The sequence below is a fragment of the Puma concolor genome, chromosome A1 (assembly GCF_028749965.1).
Source record: "Puma concolor isolate L17-30 chromosome A1, mPumCon1.1.hap2, whole genome shotgun sequence".
Classification (NCBI taxonomy): Eukaryota; Metazoa; Chordata; class Mammalia; order Carnivora; family Felidae; genus Puma; species Puma concolor.
The window spans coordinates 129279882-129307268 of record NC_141667.1 but is presented as its reverse complement, the minus strand read 5'-3'; the positions used below and the strand labels follow the sequence as shown (position 1 = coordinate 129307268).

The window sequence follows — 27387 nt, the reverse complement described above, 5'->3', positions numbered from 1 at the left end:
TTCATTTGAGCATCTGACTCTTGATTTTGGCTCGGGTCTTGATCTCATGGCTTGTGGGATCAAGCCCCATGTCGGGCTCTGTGCTAACAATGTGGAGCCTGTTTGGGATTCTCCCTTTTCTTCTCTCTGTGCCCCTCTTCCACTAGGGCTCTCTATGAAAAATAATAAACTTAAAAAAAAAGTTTCATGACATATTGTGTTTAAATATACTGGTTACAATATTGGTACAACTATACATAGACATAATTATACATAAATTTACTGTATTGGGGGTACTTGAACAGCCATTGGCCATGGTTGCTTAAATGTTTTAAAATGTCTGCTTTTTCATATGTAAATGGGATGTGAAAATACCTATCTTAGAGTTGTAAGCATGAGGTGAAATAGAACATTTAAGTTTTTTAAACAATGTTTATTTTAGAGAGAGAGGGAAAGTGTGTGCGTGCGTGTGTGTGCACATGCGTGCGGGAGAGGGGCAGAGAGAGAGGAGGCATAGAATCTGAAGCAGGCTCCAGGACCCAGGCTCTGAGCTGTCAAGAGAGAGCCCGATGCCAGGCTCAAACCCACAAACTGAGATCATGACCTGAGCAGAAGATAGACGCTTAACTGACTGAGCCACCCAGGCACTCCTCTCTAAATAGAACATTTAAAACATACAAAGATAGTGCCTGGCATATGGTAAGCATCCAATAAATGTTAGTACTATTGTCTAACATGGGTGAATTAGTGTGGGTTTTCTTTTTTTTTTTTTTTAAATTTTTTTTTTTCAACGTTTATTTATTTTTGGGACAGAGAGAGACAGAGCATGAACGGGGGAGGGGCAGAGAGAGAGAGGGAGACACAGAATCGGAAACAGGCTCCAGGTTCTGAGCCATCAGCCCAGAGCCCGACGCGGGGCTCGAACTCACGGACCGCGAGATCGTGACCTGGCTGAAGTCGGACGCTTAACCGACTGCGCCACCCAGGCGCCCCAGTGTGGGTTTTCTTATGCTCTCTTTCAATATTGCTATTACTTTGAATACTGCTGTAAGCCATATAGCTAGCAAGGACAGTCCATGGCTACTGATAAACTAAAATCTATGAAGTGAGATTCATTTTTCTATGTGTATCTTTCAGTTTAAGTGAAAGTATTTAGGAACCCTTGTTGCCCCAGTTCAGTGGTCTCTAGAGGCAGCTAGTTCCCAGCTCTAAACAAATACTCCTTTTATGGCTTTCCTTATGTATGTGTACAGCTACCATTTATCATTCGAAAATCTTATAAGTTGGTGGTTTGTTTATATGATGTGGCCTACCCTGCGTCAGGCTGAATGAAGGAATGAAGAATGTTGGGTTGCATCCAAATTGTATTTCAAGGGTATATACTTTGAAGAAGAAATGTTGGGAGATAAGTTAAAGAGTGTGACATTTAAAGGTATGATTTTCTTGAACGTGAAGTGATGATAAACGGCTCTGCTCTTGAAAAAGCCTCTATGTTCAGGACCATGTTTTATCTGTGTGTACTGCGGCACCTCATAATTTCTGATGAGATGATTCTCAAAATGACAGATCAGCAGTTAACATATTTTGATTATCTGCTTGTATTTTCGTCTGCCTCACCAGAATGTAAACTCCCTGAGGTCAGAGACCATATTAGTCCTATATCCCCAGGACCTTGCATTCAGTAAGTACATGTTGAGTTGACTAGTTGCTTGTTCAGAGTCATACAGCTAATAAGTGGCAGACCTGGGATTTGAATCCACATCTATCAGGGTGCCTGAGTGGCTCACTCAGTTAAACGGCAGACTCTTGATTTGAGCTTAGGATATGATTGCAGGGTCGTGGGATTGAGTCCCACATCTTGCTCCAAGCTGAGTGTGGAGCCTGGTTAAGATTCTCTCTCCCCCTCTGTTTCTCTCCCTGGCTCGCTGTCTCTCTTAAAAAACACAAAAAGTTAAAAAAACAAAAACATAAATCCACATCTATCTTTACCCATTAGCTACGTTCATTCCTTATCCCTGTAAGGAGGACATTGTTTTCATTTCACATAAATGGCAACTTCTGAGAAGAGCAGTGACTTGCCCAAGGTACTATAGGACACAAGTAGCAGAAAGGCATTGATACCCAGGAATGACTTCATCTGTTATTCCAGCTATCTGTCCTTTGGGTCTGCAAATCATCTGACCTTTTTTGTATGAGAATTTGATTGGTTTCTTTGTTTTTTAAAGAGAGAGTAGGATCCAGGGAGAGGGGCAGACAGAATCTTAAGCAGGCTCCACACCACACTCCGTGTGAAGCTTGATCCCGTGACTCTGGGACTGGTGCCCAAGGGGAAATCGAGGGTCAGACACTTAACCAACTGAGCCACCCAGGCACCCCCTGAAAGTTTGTTTTTTAAGTGGTTTTATGTACAAATGCCATTCCACACAAAAATGTAATTAGGGATCTGGAATGGTCATGATATGGTATGGGAGTGCTACAATGCATTATGAAATTCCACTTCAAGTAAAAAAAGAGGACTTGAGTAGAGAAGACTTGCCTAATGTTTTCTGGAAAGTTACTTAATATGTCCTCAAATCTGTGTACTTTTTTTTTTTTTTTTTTTTTTTTTAAGTAGGCTTTATCCGGAGCGCAGAACCCAACACGGAGCTTGAACTCTGACAGTGAGATCAAGACCTGAGCTGAAATCAAGAGTGGGAGGTTTGGGGTGCCTGGGTGGCTTAGTTGGTTAATCCTCTGACTTCAGCTCAGGTCATGATCCCACGGCTGGTGGTTCAAGTCCTGCATGGGGCTCTGTGCTGACAGCTTAGAGCCTGGAGCCTGCTTTGGATTCTGTGTCTCCCTCTCTCTCTCGGCCACTTCTCTCTCTCATGCTCTTTCTCAAAAACAAATAAACATTTTAACATTTATTTATTTTTGGGACAAAGAGAGACAGAGCATGAACGGGGGAGGGGCAGAGAGAGAGGGAGACACAGAATCGGAAACAGGCTCCAGGCTCTGAGCCATCAGCCCAGAGCCTGACGCGGGGCTCGAACTCACGGACCGTGAGATCGTGACCTGGCTGAAGTCGGATGCTTAACCGACTGCGCCACCCAGGCGCCCCAAAAAACAAATAAACATTTTAAAAAATTAAAAAAAAAGTGGGAGAGGTTTAACTGACTGAACAACCCAGGCACCCTTCATATTTTCCTTTTTATGTATGAGCAATATATAATCAGTATATTATACTGATATTATACCTGTGTAATCAGTTTTGTTTTCTAGTATTTTATAGAAGTAATGAGAATATTTAGAATCTTGTTACATAACTATGCCTGCTAGAAAATGAATGGGCTTGCCTGTTTTATGTATTATATTTGGTTTTCCTCCTGGTTTGTGTGTTCACCCAGGAAAATTTTCCTCCTTTACTACTGGCAACAGCACCTGGCCAAGTACTGTGCTCAAGGTAAAATTCCGTGCAGAGAATTACCTCCTCAAAGAGTCTTCGTTGCATAGTCCAAAAGGAAAGGCACCACCTCTAGTCTCTTTGCACTACTAAATAAAATGTCTTCTCATTAGCCTTTGTTTCTGGATCCTCTCCTTTCTGAATTCACAGCAGGAAGAACTGGGGAAATTAATCCCTTTTGCTAATTGTCCTGTATAGGGGGGACTGATCTATCAGAAATTTCATAAACGGGGGGGGGGGGGGGGGGGAGGATTTTGAAAGCAAACTACTTGTCCCATCCCTTCCTGTGATAGTGGAATGAAGAATATGGCAATTCTGGTCTTGAGTGTAAAAAACTTTTTTAAAAGTATAGGATGTCCCACAAAATGCTTTTCATGATCACATGGCCCTAGGTCTGAGGCCCCAAACTCATCTTATTTGAATATTCCCCATTTTGTTAGGTGGTCTCATTCTACCCATCCATAAGCAGCTAAAGGGCAGAAGCTGAGCCCTTGTAACATGCTTTAGACAGCACCTAACACAATTAGGCATTCATCTTTTTGCCACCATTAATTAAAGGCACGCTTTTTGGAACAAGGCAGCAGGGTTCAAATCATGACTCCATCACTTAGTAATCCTTTAATCTGAGAAATGGGGTCAAGTAGTAGTTCTAACATCTACTTGGAATCGCGATGAAAATCCTGTAAGGAAGCTGCATCCCTTCCGGTGGGTCTCCAGGTCATCTACAGCTCTGGGCCTGAACCACAGCCAGACCTGCGCGGTCCTAAGCACCGCCTCCTGTTCGGCCCCACGGCGCGCAAGCGCAGCCTGGCTCTGCCTGCTACCCTCCCCGAGCCTGCGTGCTGGTCGTCGGCGGGAGACTGGGTCTCGCGGTGTGCGTGTGCGTGTGCGTGTGCGTGTGCGTGTGCGTGTGCGTGTGCGTGTGCGTGTGCGTGTGCGTGTGCGTGCGCGCGCGTGCGTGCGCGTGCGCGATTCTTGCGAGCTCGCGCACGCCTCCCTTCGCAGTACTGGGCTGTGGCGGCCTCTTCCTCCTGCGTTTGGGGCAGGATCCGGAGTGGTGGCTGCGGCGGGAGCTGGAAGCCAGCGTCCACTTCGCCGCCACCGCCCTAGCTGCCTGCCCCTCTCACTTGGGCTTTTCGCGTAGTGCAGAGGCGGCGGGCTAGGAAGGGAGCGGTGCGGGCGTGAGGTTCCCAGCTGATGGGCAACCCCTGGGCGCGTTGAGGGGCCGGGCTACCAGCGACTGAGGTAGGTGGGCGCGCGGGGTTTGTCAGTCTGGCTCGGAGCAGAGTCTGGGCGGCGGGAGCTCGTGTAGGCGGCAAGGAGGCGGTCAGAACAGGGGCCGCGCCAGCTGTTGCGAAGAGGTCTCCGACCCACGTCTGAGGAGGGGCTCTGGCCTAGCCCGAAGCGAGAGGAGGGGCCCCGGACGTAGTCTGTTCGTCCCTCGGCGTGGAGCCATAATTGGGGGAAATGCCTCCTGCGGCAGGGGGGAGGGGTCACCTTTTCTTTTCTTTGAGAGGTCGGAATTAGCGGTCCTTCCTGAGCCCCTTTAAATTGAAGTCGGCCGGCTTCGAGATGGAGACATCTAGATGCAGTGGCCTGTGGACTTCAGCTTGCGGAACTCCCAAGTGCACGGAGAGCGGGCCATGAATTTTGATTATTGGAGGATTCAGGACTCTTTCTCTAGTGTGGACATGTGTCTTGCAAAGTTGTTCTCGCTAATGCATTAATAATCGCTTTTGAGCACAACTGCTAATACATTTCTAAACACTTCCAAGTTAGATAAGGATTCTGACACCGGAGAAACTGCTCCGTGGGGCACAACTAAGGAGTAGAAAGAAGACAAAGAATGCTGTTATTTATGATCTGTCCTAGTAACAAAACTTTCCGTGGTGGGACAGGATGCATGGCTTTGGCATTTGTTTTGGTTTTAGCTGAATAGACCTTCTGAGTGACGCGGGTCACAAATGGACTTCAATTTATAATTATAAACACATATATGATTCTATATAATTGTTACAACCCAAATGACGTGAAAGAGATCTCTGAGAATTATGTGATGTTTGATCTTTGGAAGAGAGCAGAACTTGGATTTCTTGAAAGGAAGATTTTTCTCCATGTTTAGAAAGCTTCACTAAAGCTTTGTGAAGCTACTAAAAATAGTTAGAGTTCTTTATGTTGGCAGTAATGACTGCCACATTCAAGAGAAGGGAAAGGAATTCTTTCATAAAGAACTGCTCACCCAAGGACTTTCGGGTTTAAACATGATAAAACAACTTAAAGATAGCAAGTTTTAGTGTGTGCTTTAAAAATTCTAATTTAGGTACAGTTAAAATATATAGAAGCTCTTAGTTGACTCCCATATATTCAGTGAACCATTTTATTTCCTTTTTTTTTTTTTTTTTTTTTTTTAAATTTTTTTTTTTTCAACATTTATTTATTTTTGGGACAGAGAGAGACAGAGCATGAACGGGGGCGGGGCAGAGAGAGAGGGAGACACAGAATTGGAAACAGGCTCCAGGCTCTGAGCCATCAGCCCAGAGCCCGACGCGGGGCTCGAACTCACGGACCGCGAGATCGTGACCTGGCTGAAGCCGGACGCTTAACCGACTGCGCCACCCAGGCGCCCCTCAGTGAACCATTTTAAAAGGCAGTTAACCTTTGATAGTCTACACATTCCATTCTGTTATTCTTGGCTTTCTTTCAGTCCAAACTTTGTATTGAACTTTCTAGAAATGTATTCATTCTGGCTCTTTTAAGAAATATGCCCTGCATACTTCCATTGAACTCTGTACAATAGCATGGGAAGAACCTTACAAGAAAGAACAATATGGTGAAGTCCTGAAGTCAAAGTAGGAGACATTATTAAGTGTAGGATTAATTAACGTCTGTATACGTAAATACTGCATAAAAACATGTATGTTCTTTGTGTGTATGTGTGTAGATGATTATGCACACAAAGATCTAATGCTGTTGATTCCCATCTTAAAAGGCTGAAATCAAAAGTAGAAAGGATTGATTTTAACTCTTTCCTTTTTAACTATTTACATCAGTAACTGTCATAGTAAATTTCTTGTCCAACTTCCTAATCAGTTATTGAGTAAGCAGAATACTGTACTGATTTCTTGACAGTAGCAGGAATGGCAAATACAGAACATATAGAAGACTTGCCTTTAGAGATGTTCTTTAAGGGGAGCCTCGGTGGCTCAGTTAGTTAAGCGTCCGACTTTGGCTCAGGTCATGGTATCTGAGGTTGGTGAGTTTGGGCCTCCTATCCAGCTCTGTGCTGACAGCTCAGAGCTTGGAGCCTGCTTCAGATTCTGTGTCTCCCTCTCTCTTTGCCCCTCCCCTGCTCGCGCGCACACATCTCTCTCTCTCTCTCTCTCTCTCTCTCTCTCTCTCTCTCTTAAAAAATAAATAAACATGAAAAAAAAATGTTCCTTAAGTCAGTGGCTCATTGTCTTTCCATTGGGATAAACAGCTTCACTCCTGTTTGTGTCCTAGCACTTAGAATAGTGTTTTGCATTGAGTTGGCTCTCAATAAATGTGAGCTGTGTCAGAAGTAAATTAACATAATACAAACCAAATGCCTAAATTCCCCGAGAAGATTAAAGGAATTGTAGAAGGATGCTTTATTTTTTTAACTTTATTTACTTATTTTGAGAGAGAGTGTGCATGCACGGTCAGGGCAGAGAGACACAATCCCAAGCAGGCTGGCACACTGACAGTGTGGAGTCTGGTGTAGGGCTGGATCCCACAAACTGTGAGATCACAACCCGAGCCTAAATCAAGAGTCAGATGCTTCATGGACTGAGCCATCCAGACGACCACATTGTTTAAAAATTTTTTTTCTAATGTTTATTTTGAGAGACAGAGAGAGAGAGAGAGAGAGAGAGACTGACTGACTGTGGGAGTGTGCGAGGGGCTGAGAGAGAGGAAGACACGAAATGTGAAGTAGGCTTCAGGCTCTGAGCTGTCAGCACAGAGCCTGACTCTGGGCTGGAACCCACGGATCGTGAGATCATGACCTGAGCCACAGTCGGATGCTCAACTGACTGAGCCACCCAGGAGCCCCTACAGGTCTACTTTTTAAATAGTGTATTTTGCTTCCATGTTGATTGATATCTGAGTAGAAGATACATGGTAGCATCTTGCCGTTGAAAGCCTAATGTAATGTAAACTGAGACTCTATATCCTGAATGTTAATATATAGCGACTGTTCTGATACATTAAGAAAAGGTAAAGTTAAGGGAAGTAAGATCCAGAGGAAAGGTTTTGGTAAATTAATGATTAGGAACTTAAAAGGTATGAACTGTAAAGCATTGAAATAGACTGTAGGAGGGGCGCCTGGGTGGCGCAGTCGGTTGAGCCTCCGACTTCAGCCAGGTCACGATCTCGCGGTCCATGAGTTTGAGCCCCGCGTCAGGCTCTGGGCTGATGGCTCAGAGCCTGGAGCCTGTTTCCGATTCTGTGTCTCCCTCTCTCTCTGCCCCTCCCCCGTTCATGTTCTGTCTCTCTCTGTCCCAAAAATAAAATAAAACGTTGAAAAAAAAAATTAAAAAAAAAAAAAAGAAATAGACTGTAGGAAAGAAAACATTTTCTTCCTTTACTGGCAGTGCTACTTGTGTAAGAGAACTTGTACCTTTCTACCTCTTTTTACTAGGGCTTTCTTTCCAGCAGGGTGATTTCTGGATAATAAAATTGAAAAGGGGGTCACTTTTTCTCTTAAAATCTTCTGCTGAGAGGTCTGTGTTTCTCTTTGTATTTGCCTGCGGTCTCTAGTCCAACTTTATTGGCAGTAAACTAGTACTTCGATTCCTATCTAATTCCTGTTTATATTTCTCAATTAGTTTATAACTCGAAGGGGAAAGGAATGCGGTTAGTCCCTTCACATCTGCCAGCATTAGCTTTTTTTCAATTTGGAAAACAAATGTTTGACTTTGTAATTGTTCTTAACAGAAATATTTTGTGGATTTTTGCAGAGGTATAAGCTAAAGAGGTGAATAAGAACTTAAACAGGAATATTTTAAAATGGATCTTCTGTTTTCATTTTAATATAGCTGGGTGATGCTCATGGTAGAGGGTGGGTTTTGCCCCCCCAGAGAATATTGGCACGGTATGGAGAAACTTTGGATTGTCAAACTGTTAGGAAGAAGAGGGTATAGTTACTGACATCTAGTGGGTAGAGACCAGGGATGCTGTAATAAGTATCTTAAAATACACAGGACACCTTCCTCCCCCGCAAGAATTATATGACCCAAATGATAGTGCTGTTACTGAGATAGCTGGATATAGTTGTGTATTATGCTGAAATTGTTGGTTCTCATGTCAGATTATCTGAATTCCTGTTTGACTTTACCATTTCCTAATGTGTGACCTTGGCAAGTAGCTAAAAATTTCTCATTTTCTGTAAAATAGAACTAATAATAGTATGTTCCTCAGAGTTGTGGTGAGGATTAAATCAGATGATGTGCCAAGTGCCAAACTTACCACCTGCCACCTAGAAAATGCTCAAAAACTGTTAACTTTCACCTAATATTGCTACATTTGGAACACATCTTGATGATTTCCCTTTATTTCTGACCTGAACTTAGAATTTGAGCTGGTGAGGTGATAATTAATAACCTCTTTTTGATTATATCCTTGGGATTGAGTGAAGAATTGTTTCTTCTTACATTTGTGTTTAACTCAATCTTGATTTATGATCTCAAGTCCGTAAGGCTTCTGTCATAAACAACTAGCTTGTCACTGTAGATACTCTTCCTTTCTAGTTAAGGCTTTAAGCCAGCTGCCCAGTAGCTCTGTTATCTGTTGATTTTCAGCAGATATTTTGGGATTTAACAGAATTCACTTCTGTGACTTGATTCCCATTTCTTTCTGCCTTCATAACTGAAGTTTTGGTCCACTTTTACATGTATGGTACAGGCTAACATCTAACAACTTGGGGGGCAGACCTTACTATACACCTGTGATTCTTTTTCTAAATCTGAATGGAACCCATAGATTTATTTTCTTACCTTATTGAAATATAATACTTTAGTCTCTATAAACTCATTTTCTGTGTGTCTAAATGATATGGCTGTTAAGGGTTGGTTTGTTACAGTGGTGGTTATAATCTATCCTTTATAAAGAGAAAAAAATCACAGGGATGTCCTCAAGACAAAACAGAGATTAGACTGTTAATTAGTCACAGGGCTCTTGTAAGGGAAGAAGATCCATGCATATTTATGATCAGAGAGAAAGCAGTGTTTACACTCTGAACTTTTGGTCTTGATAACTATACCTTCAAAATAGGAAGTATTTTATTATGATTGTTACCCATATTTTTGTAGTATAAGTCTCAGTTGTATAAATGTTGACTGAGTTTAGCTAATGGAAACCTTTATTCACCTTTTATATTGGTACTGCCTCCTGTTTGGATAGATTAGTTTTTTTGGTTGGTTGGTTTTTTGGGGGTGGGAGGATAGATTAGTTTAAAGGGAGTCAGTACCTCGAGAGATTCTTTTCTTTGCTTGACACATTTCTTTGTTTTGTAAAGTGTAGCACACACTCAGGATTATATATCAGTAATAAATTATAATGAGGAAGTGTCTTGTGGAAATTGTAGCCAGATCAGAAGTGTATATGTGAGGGGCGCCTGGGTGGCGCAGTCGGTTAAGCGTTGGACTTCAGCCAGGTCACGATCTCGCGGTCCGTGAGTTGGAGCCCCGCGTCAGGCTCTGGGCTGATGGCTCAGAGCCTGGAGCCTGTTTCCGATTCTGTGTCTCCCTCTCTCTCTGCCCCTCCCCCGTTCATGCTCTGTGTCTCTCTGTCCCAAAAAAATAAAGGTTAAAAAAAAAAAAAAAAAAAAAGAAGTGTATATGTGAGAAATAAAAGGCCAATAAGAGACATTCTAAAAATGTTAGGCAAATGAGAAAAAGAATCATGTTAATAAAAGTTCTTGTGTTTGTTGTTATCCTTTTAGGGTTTCATAATCTAGAAGCAAAAAGCCAATAAAATATAACACATTTATTCTTTGCTTGCCATTTTTCCATTTCCTAACCAGAGAAACATATGGCTACTAATGTATTATATTTGAATTGAGTATTAGAGTTCAGTTACCTTATATGACATATCTCCATACCCTTGATTAAATTGAGGAAAACAAGTTTATCTTTGAATCTGCTGATGTGTGTTTGTTTATAAGTGGTCTGGAGTCCTGCCTGTCAGCCTAATTTTAGGGAGCCTGCATAGCTCTTTGAAGACAATTTTCAATACCACTGAATGCTGTCATACAGGTATAAATTTATATATGTGTATTTATGCATATTTGTCTTGTTTTTGCTAGAAAATGATGCATCCTGTTGCCAGCAGTAATCCGGCTTTCTGTGGGCCTGGCAAGCCTTCCTGCCTCAGTGAAGATGCCATGAGAGCTGCTGATCAGTTTGACATATATTCCTCCCAGCAAAGCAAATATAGCCACACAGTCAGCCACAAGCCAATGGCTTGTCAGAGGCAAGACCCATTAAATGAAACACACTTGCAGACTCCAAGTGGCAGAAGTCTAGAGATAAAAGATGAACTAAAGAAAAAGAAAAATCTCAACCGATCCGGTAAACGTGGCCGACCTTCAGGAACCACCAAATCCGCAGGATACCGTACCAGCACAGGCAGACCCCTGGGAACCACCAAAGCAGCTGGATTTAAGACAAGTCCAGGCAGACCTTTGGGTACAACTAAAGCTGCAGGATACAAAGTCAGCCCAGGGAGACCTCCAGGTAGCATTAAAGCTCTATCCCGTCTTGCCGATCTTGGTTATGGCTGTGGCACAGCAGCTTTTCCTTACCCTATGATGCACGGCAGAGCAGTTCATGGGGTAGAGGAAACTAGCAGTGAAGTCAAGCCACCCAATGAGTGAATGAAGGAGGAAAGGAGGGCCAGGTTTAGAAGGAAGGTTGTGAATAATCCCAAAGCTTCTTGGTTTTATTTTGACATACATGATTTTGTAGCCTGGGCTTTCCCAATTTGTTTTCCCATTTGATTTGTTTTCCTGCTTTTGCTCAGAAACTGCCGGTTGCTCACAGATGCCCTCAGGCCATGAGCAGTGGCGTTGTGTTTGTATATAGGTTCAAGTGTAATACTTAACTGTCATTTTTGCTTTTCCTTTAGAGTTATGGTTATGGTTGTGTCTCATACGTCATTACTACTTTTAGGCCATTCTGCATCGATGTTTTATGTGCTAAACAACTGAAACAATTTTTCATATTCGTGAAGTAAGCCTACAATATATTAAAAATAATATCTAAGGTATTTTTAACTGATGGAACAAAGCAAACTAATGATTCAGCATTACTTGAGGTAATGGCTGTGAGTTTTTGTAACATTTCTTTTCATGAGACAGGACACAGATATTTGTATGCTTTGGCATTTACACAGACTTCAGATGTTAAAAATCTTACTTTAATGTTCTAGGTTTAAACAGCAGAAACTTATTTATTTTGTTTTATTGATTTACATGGTATTGATTGATTTAACCATTATTCCTAAAAGAATTCTTTAGTGTTTGCCTTCCAGCAGTGATATGTTGTGTATTTTTTAATTGCCTAAGAGTATACATACCAAACACTACAAACAATTCATATTTACCGAAAAATTAAATTTTTAATAAAAACTGCACATTACATTTCTGGTGAAATATAATGCATTCTGAGAATAGCATATTTAATATAATAGAGAAAGAATCATTCTTAAGGTGTGCATGTAGCCATAGTCACTACATTTTGCCTTTCATTATATTTAGTTTTAAAGCATTATACTTAAAACATTTATTAATGTTGTTCATTTATTCAAAATGTTTTGTAGTTGTTTTTTTTTTTGTTTGTTTTTTTACCAAGAAATTGTCCCATTGCATTAGCACTTACTGTGGTTTCAGGTTTCTATCTACCAAAGGACACAAATTGAAGGTAGAGTCTAAAACTGGTAAAAACAAAATGCTGTTTTCTGACTGTCAGAACCCAAATATTAAGAAATCTGTCGGAATCCATCTATGCATGAAACGTGTAAAAATATGTTGGTTAGTTTAATTAAAAGTCTAACAGTGGTTTCGGTAAGACCACTTCATCCAAAAGAAAATTTTTTCCAACAATGTTTGCTTTAGAAAAAGATAGAAAAGAAAAAAAATACTGGGTAGGTGTGTATGGTAGGGATAGAAGAAAATCTCTCCTCTCCCCTTGCTGAAAGTAACATTCTTTGTTAATATACATTTTATTTATTCTGAGTTTGTTCTAAATAAAATAAACTATTATAAACTTCAGATTTGGAAAAAAAATCCAATGAACTTTAAAGTTACAATGTATGTATTTGTGATTTTAAATGCCTTTGAGATTATAATGTAGATTTGCAGGACCCAAAAACTTTTAAAATAATGACAACTTTAAAAGGGCACATCTTGTGTTGTTTGGGCTTGCTCTCAGTTAATGCAAACTCTGATTGCAAATGGATGTCATGTTTCATACCTTTTTTATCAGGAAAAAAGCAGCAAGCCTTCAGGTGTTCCAGTGATGCCTGACACAATGAGCTGGACTTATGCTGCTCTTTACAGTAAGAGGTGTTGCATTGTATGTGGGGACTTTGTGTGCACTGGCATCTAAGACAGTGACCTCATCAGTTTTAGCTTTGCACAAACCCTAAAGAACAATAGTGGATGACTATATAATCAGTTCTAACATTCTGGCAGCTAAATTGCTACAAGAGTTTCTCCTTACAGAAGCTTAAAATAGAAAACTTTTTAATAATTTACTCAGAACAGTATACCTTCTGACACACACAAATGCTTACATCTTTATTCCTGTGTTCATCTATCCACTTTTGTGATATGTATCTGTCATTTAGCTCTTTCTCAAGATGATGTTCAGCAGTTGGCTGCTTAGAAATCCTCTTTTGAGTTCCTGAAAACAGTTGTTAAATGTTCTACTTATATATCACTATCAAGGATTTGGTTACATGTTGTTTTATACTGTGTCCATTTGACATTTCCCTTTCAGTTTATTTTTATCCCTGATTTGTTGTACATACCCTTCCCTTTCTCTATGCCCTTTGCTTCGTTGATTCCCCTGCCTTTTGCCCCATTCTCCAGCACATCTTCTCAGTGGTGCTGTGCTGTGTGTCAGAAGATAAAGCAGGTGTATTATTGTATAATGAATTTTGTATACATGTTAATGAAATCAGAAAACAACTAAAGGAATTCTGTTCATAACAGTGTTTATTAATATCAGGAGTTATGTCCCAGGAAAAAAAGAGGCGAATGGCTACAGTTGTGAATGGTTAACATTGTTTAGAATGCTGGATTTTTCTGTTCAGGTAACCGTTTACCTGGAGTATTAGAGCTGTGTGGTGGTGAGCATCTCCTGATTACACTTCCTTTTCTCCTTGTGAACAGTTTATTGGTACCATGCTGAAGAGAATGGACATAGAGTGATAACATGAATGAAGTCTTAAAATACACAATATTTTTACTTCTCTATAAAGACTACATCGTGCATCTTTTGTAACACTGTCTCGTCATGATAAACACTGAAATAGCATGTTAAACAATTGCCTATACTTTAATATAATCAGTTGGGGAAAACTGGCCTTTTCTTCCAACTGTGTGATTGTTTCTTGAAAGGTAAATTGCTAATTTTATATTGTATAATTCTCTCTTCACAAAATAGGTTTCACTATTCTATATTAAAACTGTTGATCAGAAAATGATGTGCTATTCAAGTAAGTTTGCTTTCCTTTTTTCTTTGAAAAATATTTTAACATGCCTTATTTATTATCATATTAACAAATAAGCAGCTAATACAGATGAAGTTTTCATTTTTTTCACAAATCTTGCATAACTGATCTTTAGTATGGGATGATTTTGATACTATCTTTGGAGTTTTGCACTGGATATTTTAAAAATACTGGCACAATGTATTGGAAGAAAATAAGCATCTGATTAGTTTTTAATATTTGGGGACATTTTTTAAATCAGTGTTCATTTAGACTAAAATATTCTTGATATTTTTTATTTTTTAAGGAAATCTCTGTTAAAGTAATAAAAGTAATATTCATTCCAAACTGATGTTTGTGTGAATTTACATGTAATAGTTTCTTGAAGTAATAGAGTTTCTTTGAGTTAAGAAGGAAAAAACAGTTATCTGGATCCATTTATTAGGTTAAAGGTGATCCAGCCAGTGTAAGAAAAACCAGTGTATGAGCTAAAGAAAAAAAAAAAAAAACTTTCTATTCTAAGAAGCTTTAAAAGAAGAATTCAGGGGATGTTGACAATAACTGCTGCTCTGTCAGTCATTGTCTCTATATGCAGTAAAATTTTATGGTCCCTTTATAATATAAACATTCACAACAGTTGTTCAAAACATTTTTTTCCTTGGACATAAAATATTTTGATGCTATTATATTTTTGTTTTTATTATAGCTTAACTATATGCTCTGAACTCTAGGATGTATCTAAATCTTTCCTTTGCTTTTCCCTCCTCCTCCCCCCAAATAGATAAATCTGTGCTCTCACATACATTGTATTTAATTTCGGGAAAATTTAATGCTATAGTAAATCAAGTGTGTGATTTATAGTAATCAGACCACTTTGATTCTTTAAGTTTCACAGTTTCCTTTTTCCACATATAATTACAGAGAAAATAATTACCAATTAACTGATATAAGCACGTTGTCCTCTGCTGTAAAAAGTCTGAATAGATACTGTGTATGTTTTTATGTCCATGAACTTGAGCTACTCGTGTGCAATTATGTGTATGGGAATGGAGTAGTGTTCATGATTCGTATCTACATCATCATATGGATGTATATTTATTAATAAAGTCATTACTTTAAAACCAACTACGTTTACTGCTTTATTAGCACAGTATTTATCAAGTAAAAGAATGGTAAATCATACACCTTTATCATGGCTGTGATCTTGTATTTTCTTAGGTGTGCTTTCTGAAATGTTACCTCTGTGCTTTTGTTTTTCTCAAAATAGAAGTATTTATATTTTTGTAATTTAAAATCCTGATTTCTAAATGGATCTCAATATTCTTTGCTTTTTCTTCCCATTGTTTTTTTTTTTTTTTAATTTTTTTTTCAACGTTTTTTTATTTATTTTTTTTTTGGGACAGAGAGAGACAGAGCGTGAACGGGGGAGGGGCAGAGAGAGAGGGAGACACAGAATCGGAAACAGGCTCCAGGCTCTGAGCCATCAGCCCAGAGCCTGACGCGGGGCTCGAACTCACGGACCGCGAGATCGTGACCTGGCTGAAGTCGGACGCTTAACCGACTGCGCCACCCAGGCGCCCCTCTTCCCATTGTTAAGATACAGCAGGCTAATAGTTATACCAAAGGCTTATATTTACATTTGAGTATTGTTGATCTTTTTAGTTTAAAAAATTTCAGGTATTAAACATGGCTAATTTATTGTTGTTTTAATGTTCACCTTAGGGAGAACAGCATGTGCATATTTTGTAAATATTGGAGATATAAAAGGAAAACACTTTCCCCTGATTTTTTGAACATATAATTACCTTTTTTAGTTTCTTCAAAGCCTGCAGATCATGTAGAACACAAGTTGGCAAACTAAGGCCTACTGCCTGTTCTTGTAAATAAAGTTTTACTAGAATAGCCATTGTTTGTTTACAGATTGTCTAAGTCTGCTTTTGTAATAGAGTGGCGGAGCTGAGTAGTTATGACATAAGGCCAACAAAGCCTAAAATATTTCTGATTATTCCTTTACAGGAAAATTTGCTGACCCTTCATTTAGAAGGATAAATTGGAATAGGAAACAGCAGATGAAATTTGAAGTTGAATTTCAAAACCTGAATAAATGATGGCTGTTTTGTGCTTTTGAATTGTATTAGATATTCTTCAAATCATACTTGAAAGCATTTTTTGGTGTGTGCTTTTCCTCATATTGTTGAAGCACTCTGACATCTACATGAGAGTGTGCTGGTGATTAGGTGTACTGGTCGTAATCTAGAAAGAGATCTACACCATCGTACTGGATCATTTCAATGGCTCAAAGGATTACTTAGTTATTCACTGTGTCTTTACCATGTTTTCTGTAGATCTTTATGAGAGTTTTACAGTAAAAACTCATTTCATTGTAATTATACTTGTCAAAATTCTCATTTTCTGTCAGTTGTCAGAAAGCAAATCAGTGTCCTTTTCAGTTGAAAAAGCCAGTCAACTAAGATTTGTAGATTGAAGAGAAGGAAGTCTCCATTTACCCCCCAGAATTTGTACCTTGAATATTATTAACACACTTGTGGATTTGATCCCATTAGTTGCCAATGGTGTGTGAGAATCGCAAACAACCTTTAGGAAAATAGAAATCACTTGGCATTTGATCGTTGTATAACAACATAGAAGCATGAATTTTGGAACAATTGTAAAATATTACAGTTCTGCTAAGAATGTCCTAGTAGAATGAAAGGAGGTCTGCTGCCACTATACATTTTCCATTCTTAGCACCCAGATTTCGTTGTTCTCGGTTTATGAAGGTTTCATCATCACTCTGTCCTGTTTCAAAATGTGCATCACCGGTATCTTGTGAAGTACATGTGGATTTTCATGCCTGATTTCTGTAAGAGTGTTTAGAGTAAGTAGCACAGGTAAAGTGACTCACAAATGCCAGAGGTGAGCCGTTGGCAAACAGAATACAACGTAGCCTTTTTGGTGATAAACGTTACCCTTAAAGGATAGTTGCTTCAAAATTAATGCCAACCATAAATGTTTTCTAAAAATCAAAACACAAAACCCCATTGGAGTAAAAATATAATAGGGTACAACAATAATGGCTTTATTATAGTACTTGGCATAAATAATAAACACTTTACCTGCTTTTATTAAATCACTGCAGTTTTATTGAATGATGTCAAAGGAATTGGAATACCCCTTTCACTGGTTTGAAAAGAAAAACGGGCACCTGGGTGGCGCAGTCGTTTGAGCGTCTGACTTTGGTTCAGGTCATGATCTCACGGTTTGTGAGTTCGAGCCCCACGTTGGGCTCTGTGCTGACCGCTCAGGACCTGGAGCCTGCTTCGGGTCTGTGTCTCCCTCTCTCTCTGCTCCTCCCCTGCGCACACTCTGTCTCTCTCTCAAAATAAAGATTTTTTTTAAAAAAATTTAAAAGCAAATTAAAAAAAAAACAAACTTGAATCCTATGGAAGTTAAATAATTTACCCAGAATTGTACACCGAGTAAGTGGTAGAGAGCATCAACCCATGCAAGGCTGCGGCTCTTAACCACTATCTTCTACTCACCATTGGAAAAAAATTTTTTTTAATTTTTTCTAATGTTTATTTTTGAGACCGAGTCCAGGCAGGGGAGGAGGGGGGAGGGGCAGAGAGGGAGACACAGAATCCAAAGCAGGCTCCAGGCTCTGAGCTGTAAGCAGATTCTGATGCGGAGCTCGAACCCACAATCTGTGAGATCATGACCCGAGCAGAAGTCGGACACTTAAGTGACTAAGCCACCCAGGTGCCCTCACCATTGGAAAAAAATTTTAATGGGGTTCTGCTTTTAGTAGTAGGTATTTTCGTACTGGCACTAAGATAAATGTCACTCTGGAAAAACTATACATTTTGTCTCCATGCCAGTAGCCATTCTCTTGTGAGAACCTGGGGGCTGTGAAGTAGCTTCTTAGCAAGGAGAGTGACAGAAAAAGTGAGCCTTTTTTTGTTTGTGTTCTCTGTAATTTGTTTTTTCACTACTCTTAAAATCTTTAGTCCTTTTTGTTAGGTGTTTATTTCCATATGAGCTTGGCATGTTTTTGAGTACATTTGCCTATTTTGTCTGGGCTGACTGGAACTGGTTTGTGACTAAGAAATTGGTTTGTGATACATTGTCAAGCATCAATCCCTTTATCCTTGGTCTAGCTTTTCTTGGGATAAGAAGATGCATGTCGGGGCACATGGTTGGCTCAGTTATGCAACTGAGTAGCATGCATAGACTCTTACTCTTTGGGTTGTTGAGTTCAAGCCCCACATTGGGTGTGGAGCCTACTTAAAAAAAAAATAAAAAAAGTATGTACGGTAGCAGTCATCCCAGTTGCTGCCTTGTAGCTCCATGTGACTTGTCTCAATAGATACAAGTTCTTCTTCCTGCTCATTTTTGTATTAATTTTACTTACTAGTATTGTTAAATTGCCTCAGGTAACAATATATCAATCCTTCTCCTCAAGGAAAATATTTTTTTGTTTTGAAAATACCTACTTTCAGGGTGCCTCTGTGACTCTGTCGGTTGGGCATCCGACTCTGGATTTCAACTCAGGTCACGATCCCAGGATTGAGCCCCACATAGGGCTCCACGCTCAGCATGAGATTCTGTGTCTCCCGCTGCCCCTCTCCCCTGCTTGTGCATGCTCGCTCGCTCTTTCATAAAGAAGTAAGTTATCCTTTGGGGGATAAAAAGAAAATTCCTAGTTTCTATACTTATATGACTCTTGTTTCACAATAATGCTGGGTTTTTAAAAAATTTTTAATGTTTGTTTTTGGGAGAGCGTTCACACAAGTGCAGAGGGGCAGAGGAAGAGAGAATCCCAAGCAGGCCCTGCACTGTCACCTCAGAGCCCCACACAGGGCTCAATCCCACAAACCATGAGATTCTGACCCAGCCAAGATTCTGACACCTTAGCCAACTGAGCCACCCAGGCACCCCTATAAAAATGCTGTTCTGATACTGGAAATTTTAATCTTTACTTTTTTTATTAAGTTAATGTAGTATGAGTATCTCAGGTTTCCCATTTCATCTGCCTATCCGTACCCTGTGTATCAGGACTTAGAGTAATGACAGTTGTTTTTTAAGATTTGATTTTTTTAATATTTTAAGTAATCTCTGTACTCCTCGTGGGGCTCCAAATCATGACCCTGAGATCAAGATTGTCCTGCTCTTCCAACTGAGCCAGCCAGGCACCCTTGCAGTAATGATGGTTTGTTATTAATAGAGACCTGCAAATGCAGTGGCTCTAACAAAGGTAGTGTATTTCACACCACATAAATGTTTTGTGCAGTCTTTCAAAGACCTGGTTTCCAAGTGACTTTTGCCATTTTCAAAACATGGTTTCCAAGATTACTCAGTTGGGTTTTTTTAATGTTTATTTCTGAGAGAGACAGAGACAGAGTGCAAGCAAGGGAGGGGTAGAGAGAGAGAGGGAGACAGAATCCAAAGCAGGCTCCAGGCTCTGAGCTGCCAGCACAGAGCCTGATGCGGGCCTCAGACTCAAAAACGGTGAGATCTGACCTGAGCAGAAGTTCGATGCTTAACCGACTGAGCCACCCAGGTGCCCCACAATTACTTTATTGTAGCTGGCCTGAGAGACGGGCTTTGGAAGTCCAGGCTATTTTATTTTTTATTTTATTTTATTTTATTTTATTTTATTTTATTTTATTTTATTTTATTTTATTTTATTTTATTTTATTTTATTTTATTTTATTATTTTTTAAATATGAAATTTATTGTCAAATTGGTTTCCATACAACACCCAGTGCTGCTCATCCCAACAGGTGCCCTCCTCAGTGTCCATCACCCACTTACCCTCCCTCCCACCCCCCATCAACCTTCAATTTATTCTCAGTTTTTAAGAGTCTCTTATGGTTTGCCTCCTTCCCTCTCTGTAACTTTTTTTTCCGCCTTCCACTCCCCCATGGGCTTCTGTTAAGTTTCTCAGGATCCACATAAGTGTGAAAGTATATGGTATCTGTCTTTCTCTGTATGATTTATTTCACTTAGAATAACACTGTCCAGTTCCATCCACGTTGCTACACAAGGCCATATTTCATTCTTTCTCATTGCCAAGTAGTATTCCATTGTATATATAAACCACAACTTCTTTATCCATTCATCAGTTGATGGACATTTAGGCTCTTTCCATAATTTAGCTATTGTTGACAGTGCTGCTATATAAAGAATTTGAATTTACAATTAAAATCCATTCGTAAACATCAGGCCCTTTTAATAAGTTGTATAATTTCTCACAGTTCTTGGACTAAATGTTGGTCACATGAGTGCCTGTGGTTGCAAGAGGCACTGGGAAATGTTCCTACTTAGCAGACATGTCCAGGTATGGAAGCAGATGGATTTTAGTAACAGTATCTACCACATCTCTATAGAAAAGGGTTGTGGGCCTAAAATTGGAGTAGAATGAAAAAGCAAAATCCTACAGATAACATGAAACCAAGCTGTTTTTGAAGCTAATTTAAATCATTACTAGGTGCCCCCCCCCCTCCTTTTTGAACAATTGTTACTAATTCATTAAAGATTTGAGTGCTGTCTTTGGGTCTAACACTATTCTGAGTGCCCTAGACAACTGGTTTGTAGTCTAATGAAAATTTCAGACAAGTAAACAGACAATTATACAATATGATTAATGCTATTTCTGGAGTAAATTGAGTGGTGCTGTAAGAGTACCCAAAATGAAAAGATATTTTTTAAATGGTTTTATTTATTTTTGAGAGAGAGAGAGAGAGAGAGAGAGCAAGTAGGGGAGGGCAGAGAGAGGGAGAGACACAGAGCCCAAAGCAGGCTCCGGACTCTGAGCTATCAGCACAGATCCCAACACACGGCTTGAACTCACGAACTGTGAGATCATGACCTGAGCTGAAGTTGGGCACTTAACTGACTGAATCACCCAGGCGCCCCATGAAATGATATTTAAGTTGATCCCTGAAAGATGAGAGGGATTGATGTGTGGAAGAGGGGAGAGTATTGGAGACAGAACAAAACACACAAAAGCCTGGAAAGCATGATATTCTTCAACAACAAATAATTGTGTGATGAGTGGTGGTGGTGAACAGGGTTGAGAAGGGGAGAAGAAACGGACACAATTACAGAAGGGCACAGAAAATCATTTTAATTAGCGTTTCTATTTTGAGGACAATGGTGAGCCCTTAGAAGGTTTTAAGTAAGAGAATGACTTAACATTTGTAGTTTAGGTTGGCTTGGAAGAGACAAGATTAGAGGCAGGCCCAGTGGTAAAGTCTCATTTGGGTGAGATACTAAGATTAGGACTGGGCAGTGGGGAAGAGAGGACAGATTATGGTCTGAGACACATAGTTAATAAAACTTGGTGTCAGTATTGAGTATCAAAGATTATGAGTTGGAGTTGGGGTTGGGGTGCCTGGCTGGATCAGTTGGTGGACCGTGCAACTCTTGATCTTGGGGTTGTAATTTTGAGCCCACATTGCATGTAGGGATTACTTAAAACTAAAATCTTAAAAAAAAAAAAAAAAAGATAATGAGGGTGACACTATTAACTAGGCTAGGGAACGTGGGAGTGTGTGCATGGTGGGGGAGGTGGTTAGATGGGATATATCCAAGCCAAGTATGACCAATTAAGATGGCCCCTGCCTATATCAAAAGGTTGTTTATTCTAGAATAGCCCACCCCTTTGTAGGTGAAGGTAATTACTGTTTTTATAGGTGATGGAGGGTGTGAGGGTTTTTTTTTGGGGGGGGGAGGGCACAAGTGAGTGAGGGGCAGAAAGAGAGGGAGAGGCAGAGAATTCCACAAGGGGTAGAGAGGGACAGAGAGAGAAGTGGGGCTCACCCGATGCCGGGCTAGAACTCAGAGATCATGAGATCATGACCTGAGCCAAATCTGATGCTTAACCAACTGAGCCACCCAGGCGCCCCTTGCTTTTTTTTTTTTTTTTTTTTCAATTGAGGTATAACTGACATACAGCATTATATTAGTTTCAGATGTACAGCATAATGATCTCTACACATCCATCACCATACATAGTTGCATGATTTTTCTTGTGCTGAGAACTCTTAAGATCTCTTTTACCAAGTTTCAAATATATAATATAGTATTAACTATAGTCCTCATGTTGTACATTACATCACCATGATTTATTTCTTTTGTAACTGGTTCTTTTCACCCATTTTGCCTACCTCCTGCCTGCCTCTGGCAATTAACAATCTAATCTCTGTACCTGTGGGCTTGTTTTTGTTTTTTTGTTTTAGATTCCATGTATAAGTGAAATCATACAGTATTTGTCTTCTGTCTGACTTATTTTACTTAGCATAATGCCCTCAAGGTCCATCCACCTTGTCACAAATGGCAGAATTTCCTTTTTTATGACTGAGTAATATTCCTGTGTGTGTGTGTGTGTGTGTGTGTGTGTGTGTGTGTGTGCGCGCACGCGCTTGTATGCATGTGCCCTTGCATGTGCCACATTGTCTTTATCTGTTCATCCATTCAAGTACACTTGGGTTACTTCCATGTTTTGGCTATTGTAAACAATGCTGCAGTGAACATGGGGATGCAGATACCTTTCTGTGTTAGTGTTATCATTTGATTTTGATGATACCCAGAGGTAGAATTGTTGGATCACATAGTGGTTCTCATTTTAATTTTGGGGGGAACCCCTGTACTGTTTTCCATAGTGGCAGTACCAATTTACATTCTCACCAACAGTGCACAGGGGTTCCCTTTGCTCCACATCTTCACCAATACTTGTTATTTCTTATCAAGTACTCTTGAACGTAGAGAGTTTGATATTTTAAGTAAAAACATTTTTTATTAGTAATTTTCTCAGACTTTCAACTGGCCTAATATATTCAATAGATCTTAGTAGCTACTGAGCATCTACTCTACAGTGTGGCAGCTCACACACCAAGCAGGACACAAGTCCCTACCCTCAAGGAACCAACAGTACAAAACATATGCCTTACAGAGAAAGGCAGATACCATATATTTTCACTCATATGTAGATCCTGAGAAACTTAACAGAAGATCATGGGGGAGGGAAAGGGGGAAAAAAAGAGAAGGAGGAAGGCAAACTATAAGAGACTCTTAAATACTTAAATACTGAGAACAAACGGAGGTTGATGGGGGTTGAGGGAGAGGGGAAAGTGGGTGATGGGCTTTGTGGAGGGCACTTGTTGGGATGAACACTGGGTGTTGTATGGAAACCAACTTGACAATAAATTATATTTAATAAAAAAAATAAAAAAAGAAAACATGCCTTAATAAGTAGAACTTAAAGTATGGGATGCCAATTTTTATTCATTCTGCACTAATATGTTAACATGCTTTATCTCTCATGATACCTAATTCACTTGGGTTCAGAACAAGTGAAACTACAACCCATCTTCCTAGTCCTAAGCTTTAGGCTAGGTTTGGGATGAATTTCACCAAAAAGAAAACATGGGGGTTGGGGTTCCTGGCTAACTCGGTTGTTGGGAGTATGTGACTGGATCTCAGAGTCATGGGTTCAAGCCCCACGTTGGGGGTAGAGATAACTTAAAATAAATAAATAAATAAATAAATAAATAAATAAATAAATAAATAAATAGGTTATGATGCTTATTCTTTATAAACTCAGGAGTATCAGGCAAGAGATCATTCATATATCATGATGTTGGCTTAATGTTGGCTTTTATGTCATGATGGGAGCTATTTACATGGCTGTTGTATTTCCTCTATAACATAAACAAAAACTATAAAACGTTATGCTTCCTGGGGAGACTGGGTGTGGTTCAGTTGGTTAAGCGTCTGACTCTTGATTTTGGCTCAGATCATGATCGTGCAGTCGGGAGATCAAGCCCCACGTCAGGCTCTATACTGTTGATTCATAACCTGCTTGGGATTCTCTCACTCTGCCCCTCCTCTGCTTGCATGCATACATGCTCTCTCTCAAAATAAATAAATAAACTTAAAAAAAGTAATGCATCCTTAGTAAGCCAGGTACAGAATGGCTGATGACTGAAACCGATTATGGTGTTTTGGGGTAAACAGCTGTAGGACTATCACAAAAACAAACCAAAAAAAGTCCTTTTTAAAATTTTTGTGTAAAAATGTTTATTTTGGAAATATACACACTTTAGTAAAAAGAATATAAAGACACTCAATATGACCATCATCAAATTTTAGTAATTAAGAAAGACATTTTTTTATCTATATCTTCACCAACTCTCTGCCTCTCCCCAATGAATTTGAAGCAAATTCTCCAAATCATATCATGTCCTCCTAAAATATTTCAATATGTTTATCTAAAGACCTTCTAAAACACATAAACATGATACCATTATTACATTTTTAAAAGAAATAATTCCTGGGGCACCTGTGTGGCTTAGTTGGTTGAGTGTCCGACTCTCTGTTTCAGCTCAGGTCATGATCTTATTAACGTTTGGTGAATTCGAGCCCCACATCGGGCTCTAAGCTGATAGTACGGACCCTGCTTGGGTTTCTCTCTCTCTCTCTCTCTCTCTTTCTGTCCCTCCCCCACTTGTGCTGTCTCTCTCTCAAAATAAGTAAATAAACTTAAAAAAATTTTTAAAGAAATAATTCATAAATATCATCCAGTATCCAGTGTTAATATTGCCCTAATTGTCCCATGATTGTAAAAAATTTCTTTAGCTGTTTATGTCTGTTAATTGAAATAGAATTTCCTCCTCTTCTTTCTCCTTCTCCTTCCCCTCCTCCTCCTCCTCCTCCTCCTCCTCCTCCTTCTTCCCTTCCTCCTCCTCCTCCCCCTCCTCCTTCTCTTTCTTCTTCTCCTCTTTCTCTTCCTCCTTCTTCTCCTTCCCCTTCTTCTTCTTTTTTAAAGTAACCTCTGTGCCCAACATGGAGATTGGACTTATGACCCTGAGAGTTTCATGTTTGGGGCGCCTAGGTGGCTCGGTTGAGCATCCAACTTCGGCTCAGGTCAATGATCTTGCGGTTTGTGAGTTCGAGCCCCATGTCGAGCTCTATGCTGAGAGCTCAGAGCCAGGAGCCTGCTTCGGATTCTCTGTCTCCCTCTATGCCCCTCCCCTGCTCATGCTCTGTCTCTCTCAGTCTCTCAAAAAAAATAAATAAATGTTGAAAAATTAAAAAAAAAAAAAGTTACATGTTCTACCCTCTGAGCTAGCCAAGTGCCCCTACTTTGTTTTCCTTCCTCAAAATTGTTTTGGCTATTTTGGCCTTTGTGTTTCCATACAGACTTTAGGGTAAGTCTGTCAATGTTAAATTCCTATAATTTTGTTATGGATTGTATTGTATCTATAGATCAATTTGGAGAGATGTGGCACCATAGCAATATTTTAATACATAACATGGTATATTTTTACATGTATTTAGGTCTTCCTTGATTTCTCTCAGCACTGTTTTATAATTTTCAATATATAGAACTTGAAGTTCTTTTGTTGAATTTATTCCTAGCCGTTTTATTGTTTTTTTTAACGTTTATTTATTTTTGAGACAGAGAGCATGAACGGGGGAGGGTCAGAGAGAGGGAGACAGAATCTGAAGCAGGCTCCAGGCTCTGAGCTGTCAGCACAAAGCCCCATGCGGGGCTCGAACTCACAGACCGCGAGATCATGACCTGAGTCGAAGTCGGCCGCCTAACCGACTGAGCCACCCAGGCGCCCCCATTTTATTGTTTTTGATGATATTGTGAATGGTATTGCTTTCTTTATTTCACTTAGTATTGTTTGTTGCTTGTATATACAAATACATTTTTGTCTATTGATCTTGTATCTTGCAACCTTCCTAAACTCAGTTATTAGTTCTGGCAGTTTTTTGGGTAGCTTCCATAGGATTTTCTGCAAGCAAGATTGTATCATTTGTGAAAAAAGACAGTTGTTCTTTTCTTCCAAACTATTCACTTTTAATTTTTTTTTATTGCTTACCTGGCTAAAACCTTCAATACACTGTTAAGTAGAAATAGTCTGAAAAGGGGCACCTGGGTGGCTCAGTCAGTTAAAGAGTCCAATTTCAGCTCAGGTCATGATCTCATGGCTCATGATTTCAGGACCCGTGTCGGGCTCTGCGCTGATGGCTCAGATCCTGGAGCCTGTTTCGGATTCTGTGTCTCCCTCTCTCTCTGCCCCACCTGCTCAATCTCTGTCTCTCTTTCAAAAATAAATAAACATTTTAAAAAAAGTTATACAGGATCACTTCATATACTATTCTATTCTGTTCGTTATATGTGAATCAGGGGCCCAGCCCAGATTCAAGAGAAGGGGAATTTGATTCTATCTATTGATGGGGCAATGGCAAAATTACTTTGTAGGACAGGGTGTGAGATGAGGGATATTATTGTGGCAGTCTTTGGAAAACAGTTTTGCTACAGGTAAACAGGGGGGCCTGGGTGGCTCATTTGGTTGAGTGTCCAACGCTTGGTTTCAGTTCAGGTCATGATCTCACAGTTTGTGGTTTCAAGCCCCAAGCTAGGCTCTGTGCTGACAGCGCAGGGTCTGCTTGGGATTTTTTCTCTCCCTCTCTCTCCCTCTCTGCCTCTCCCCCACTCTCTCTCTCAAAATCAATAAATAAACTAAAAAAAAAAAAAAAAGTCAACATTTGTTTGTTCATGGGGGGGCGGAGAGAGAGAGAGAGAGAGAGAGAGAGAGAGATGTGCTTTTATGACTCATCAGATTAAAAAAAAATTAGGCAAACCTATCAGGAGGGACAAACTAACCACCAGGCTTGCAGGTGTGTAGTTATGCATTAACAATTTCAGTTATTATCAAATTATCATTCATACGAATGAACAATCCCAGGCCGAATGGTGTTCCTTTCAGCCAGAGGAAGAGGATGATGTCAACTCGTCTCTCCTCAGAAATGGAAGTAAAATCGAGCTTTCAAGACCAATGTGAACGCAACTTTCTTGCTGACAATAAGTGCAAGTGCCACCTGGTGGTGAGACAGCCAAATGTGCCTTCTATCCTGTTGACAGTATTTACTGTGTTGTCATTAGAGTGTACGTAAAGTATTTAATGGAAGACAACAGTTCATCTGCAAGTGTACCTGTCCAAACAAACAGCCAAAGCACAAACACAGGAAGGGAGAGGACATAATAAAACGGGAGTAGTAAACACAGGACATCCACTTTGGGGCGTCAAGACAAATCAAATCACTCTCCTTTTTATTATTAATCCTCTGTCCTGTTGACTTTTATGCACCTTCAAATCAGGTATGAAGGCTAGGGGAGAGGATAATCTAAAGAAGGAAAGGTTTGGGGTGCCTGG

The 27387-nt window shown here is 39.9% G+C and overlaps 1 protein-coding gene across 2 annotated transcripts; it reads left to right on the top strand.

Annotated features, from left to right (window-relative positions):
- Positions 1 to 4383: 4383 nt before the first annotated feature.
- Positions 4384 to 15280, top strand: CA1H5orf24 (chromosome A1 C5orf24 homolog). Of its 2 annotated transcripts, XM_025924185.2 has the most exons (3): positions 4384 to 4666; positions 10746 to 11175; positions 12925 to 15280. In XM_025924185.2, exons 2-3 carry the CDS (start codon positions 10749 to 10751, stop codon positions 12963 to 12965), a joined length of 468 nt encoding a protein of 155 aa, XP_025779970.1. In that variant the 5' UTR covers positions 4384 to 4666; positions 10746 to 10748; the 3' UTR covers positions 12966 to 15280. The 2 variants fall into 2 exon arrangements, with proteins under 2 accessions (XP_025779970.1, XP_025779969.1); XM_025924184.2 differs by having other exon boundaries at positions 10746 to 15280.
- Positions 15281 to 27387: the final 12107 nt, after the last annotated feature.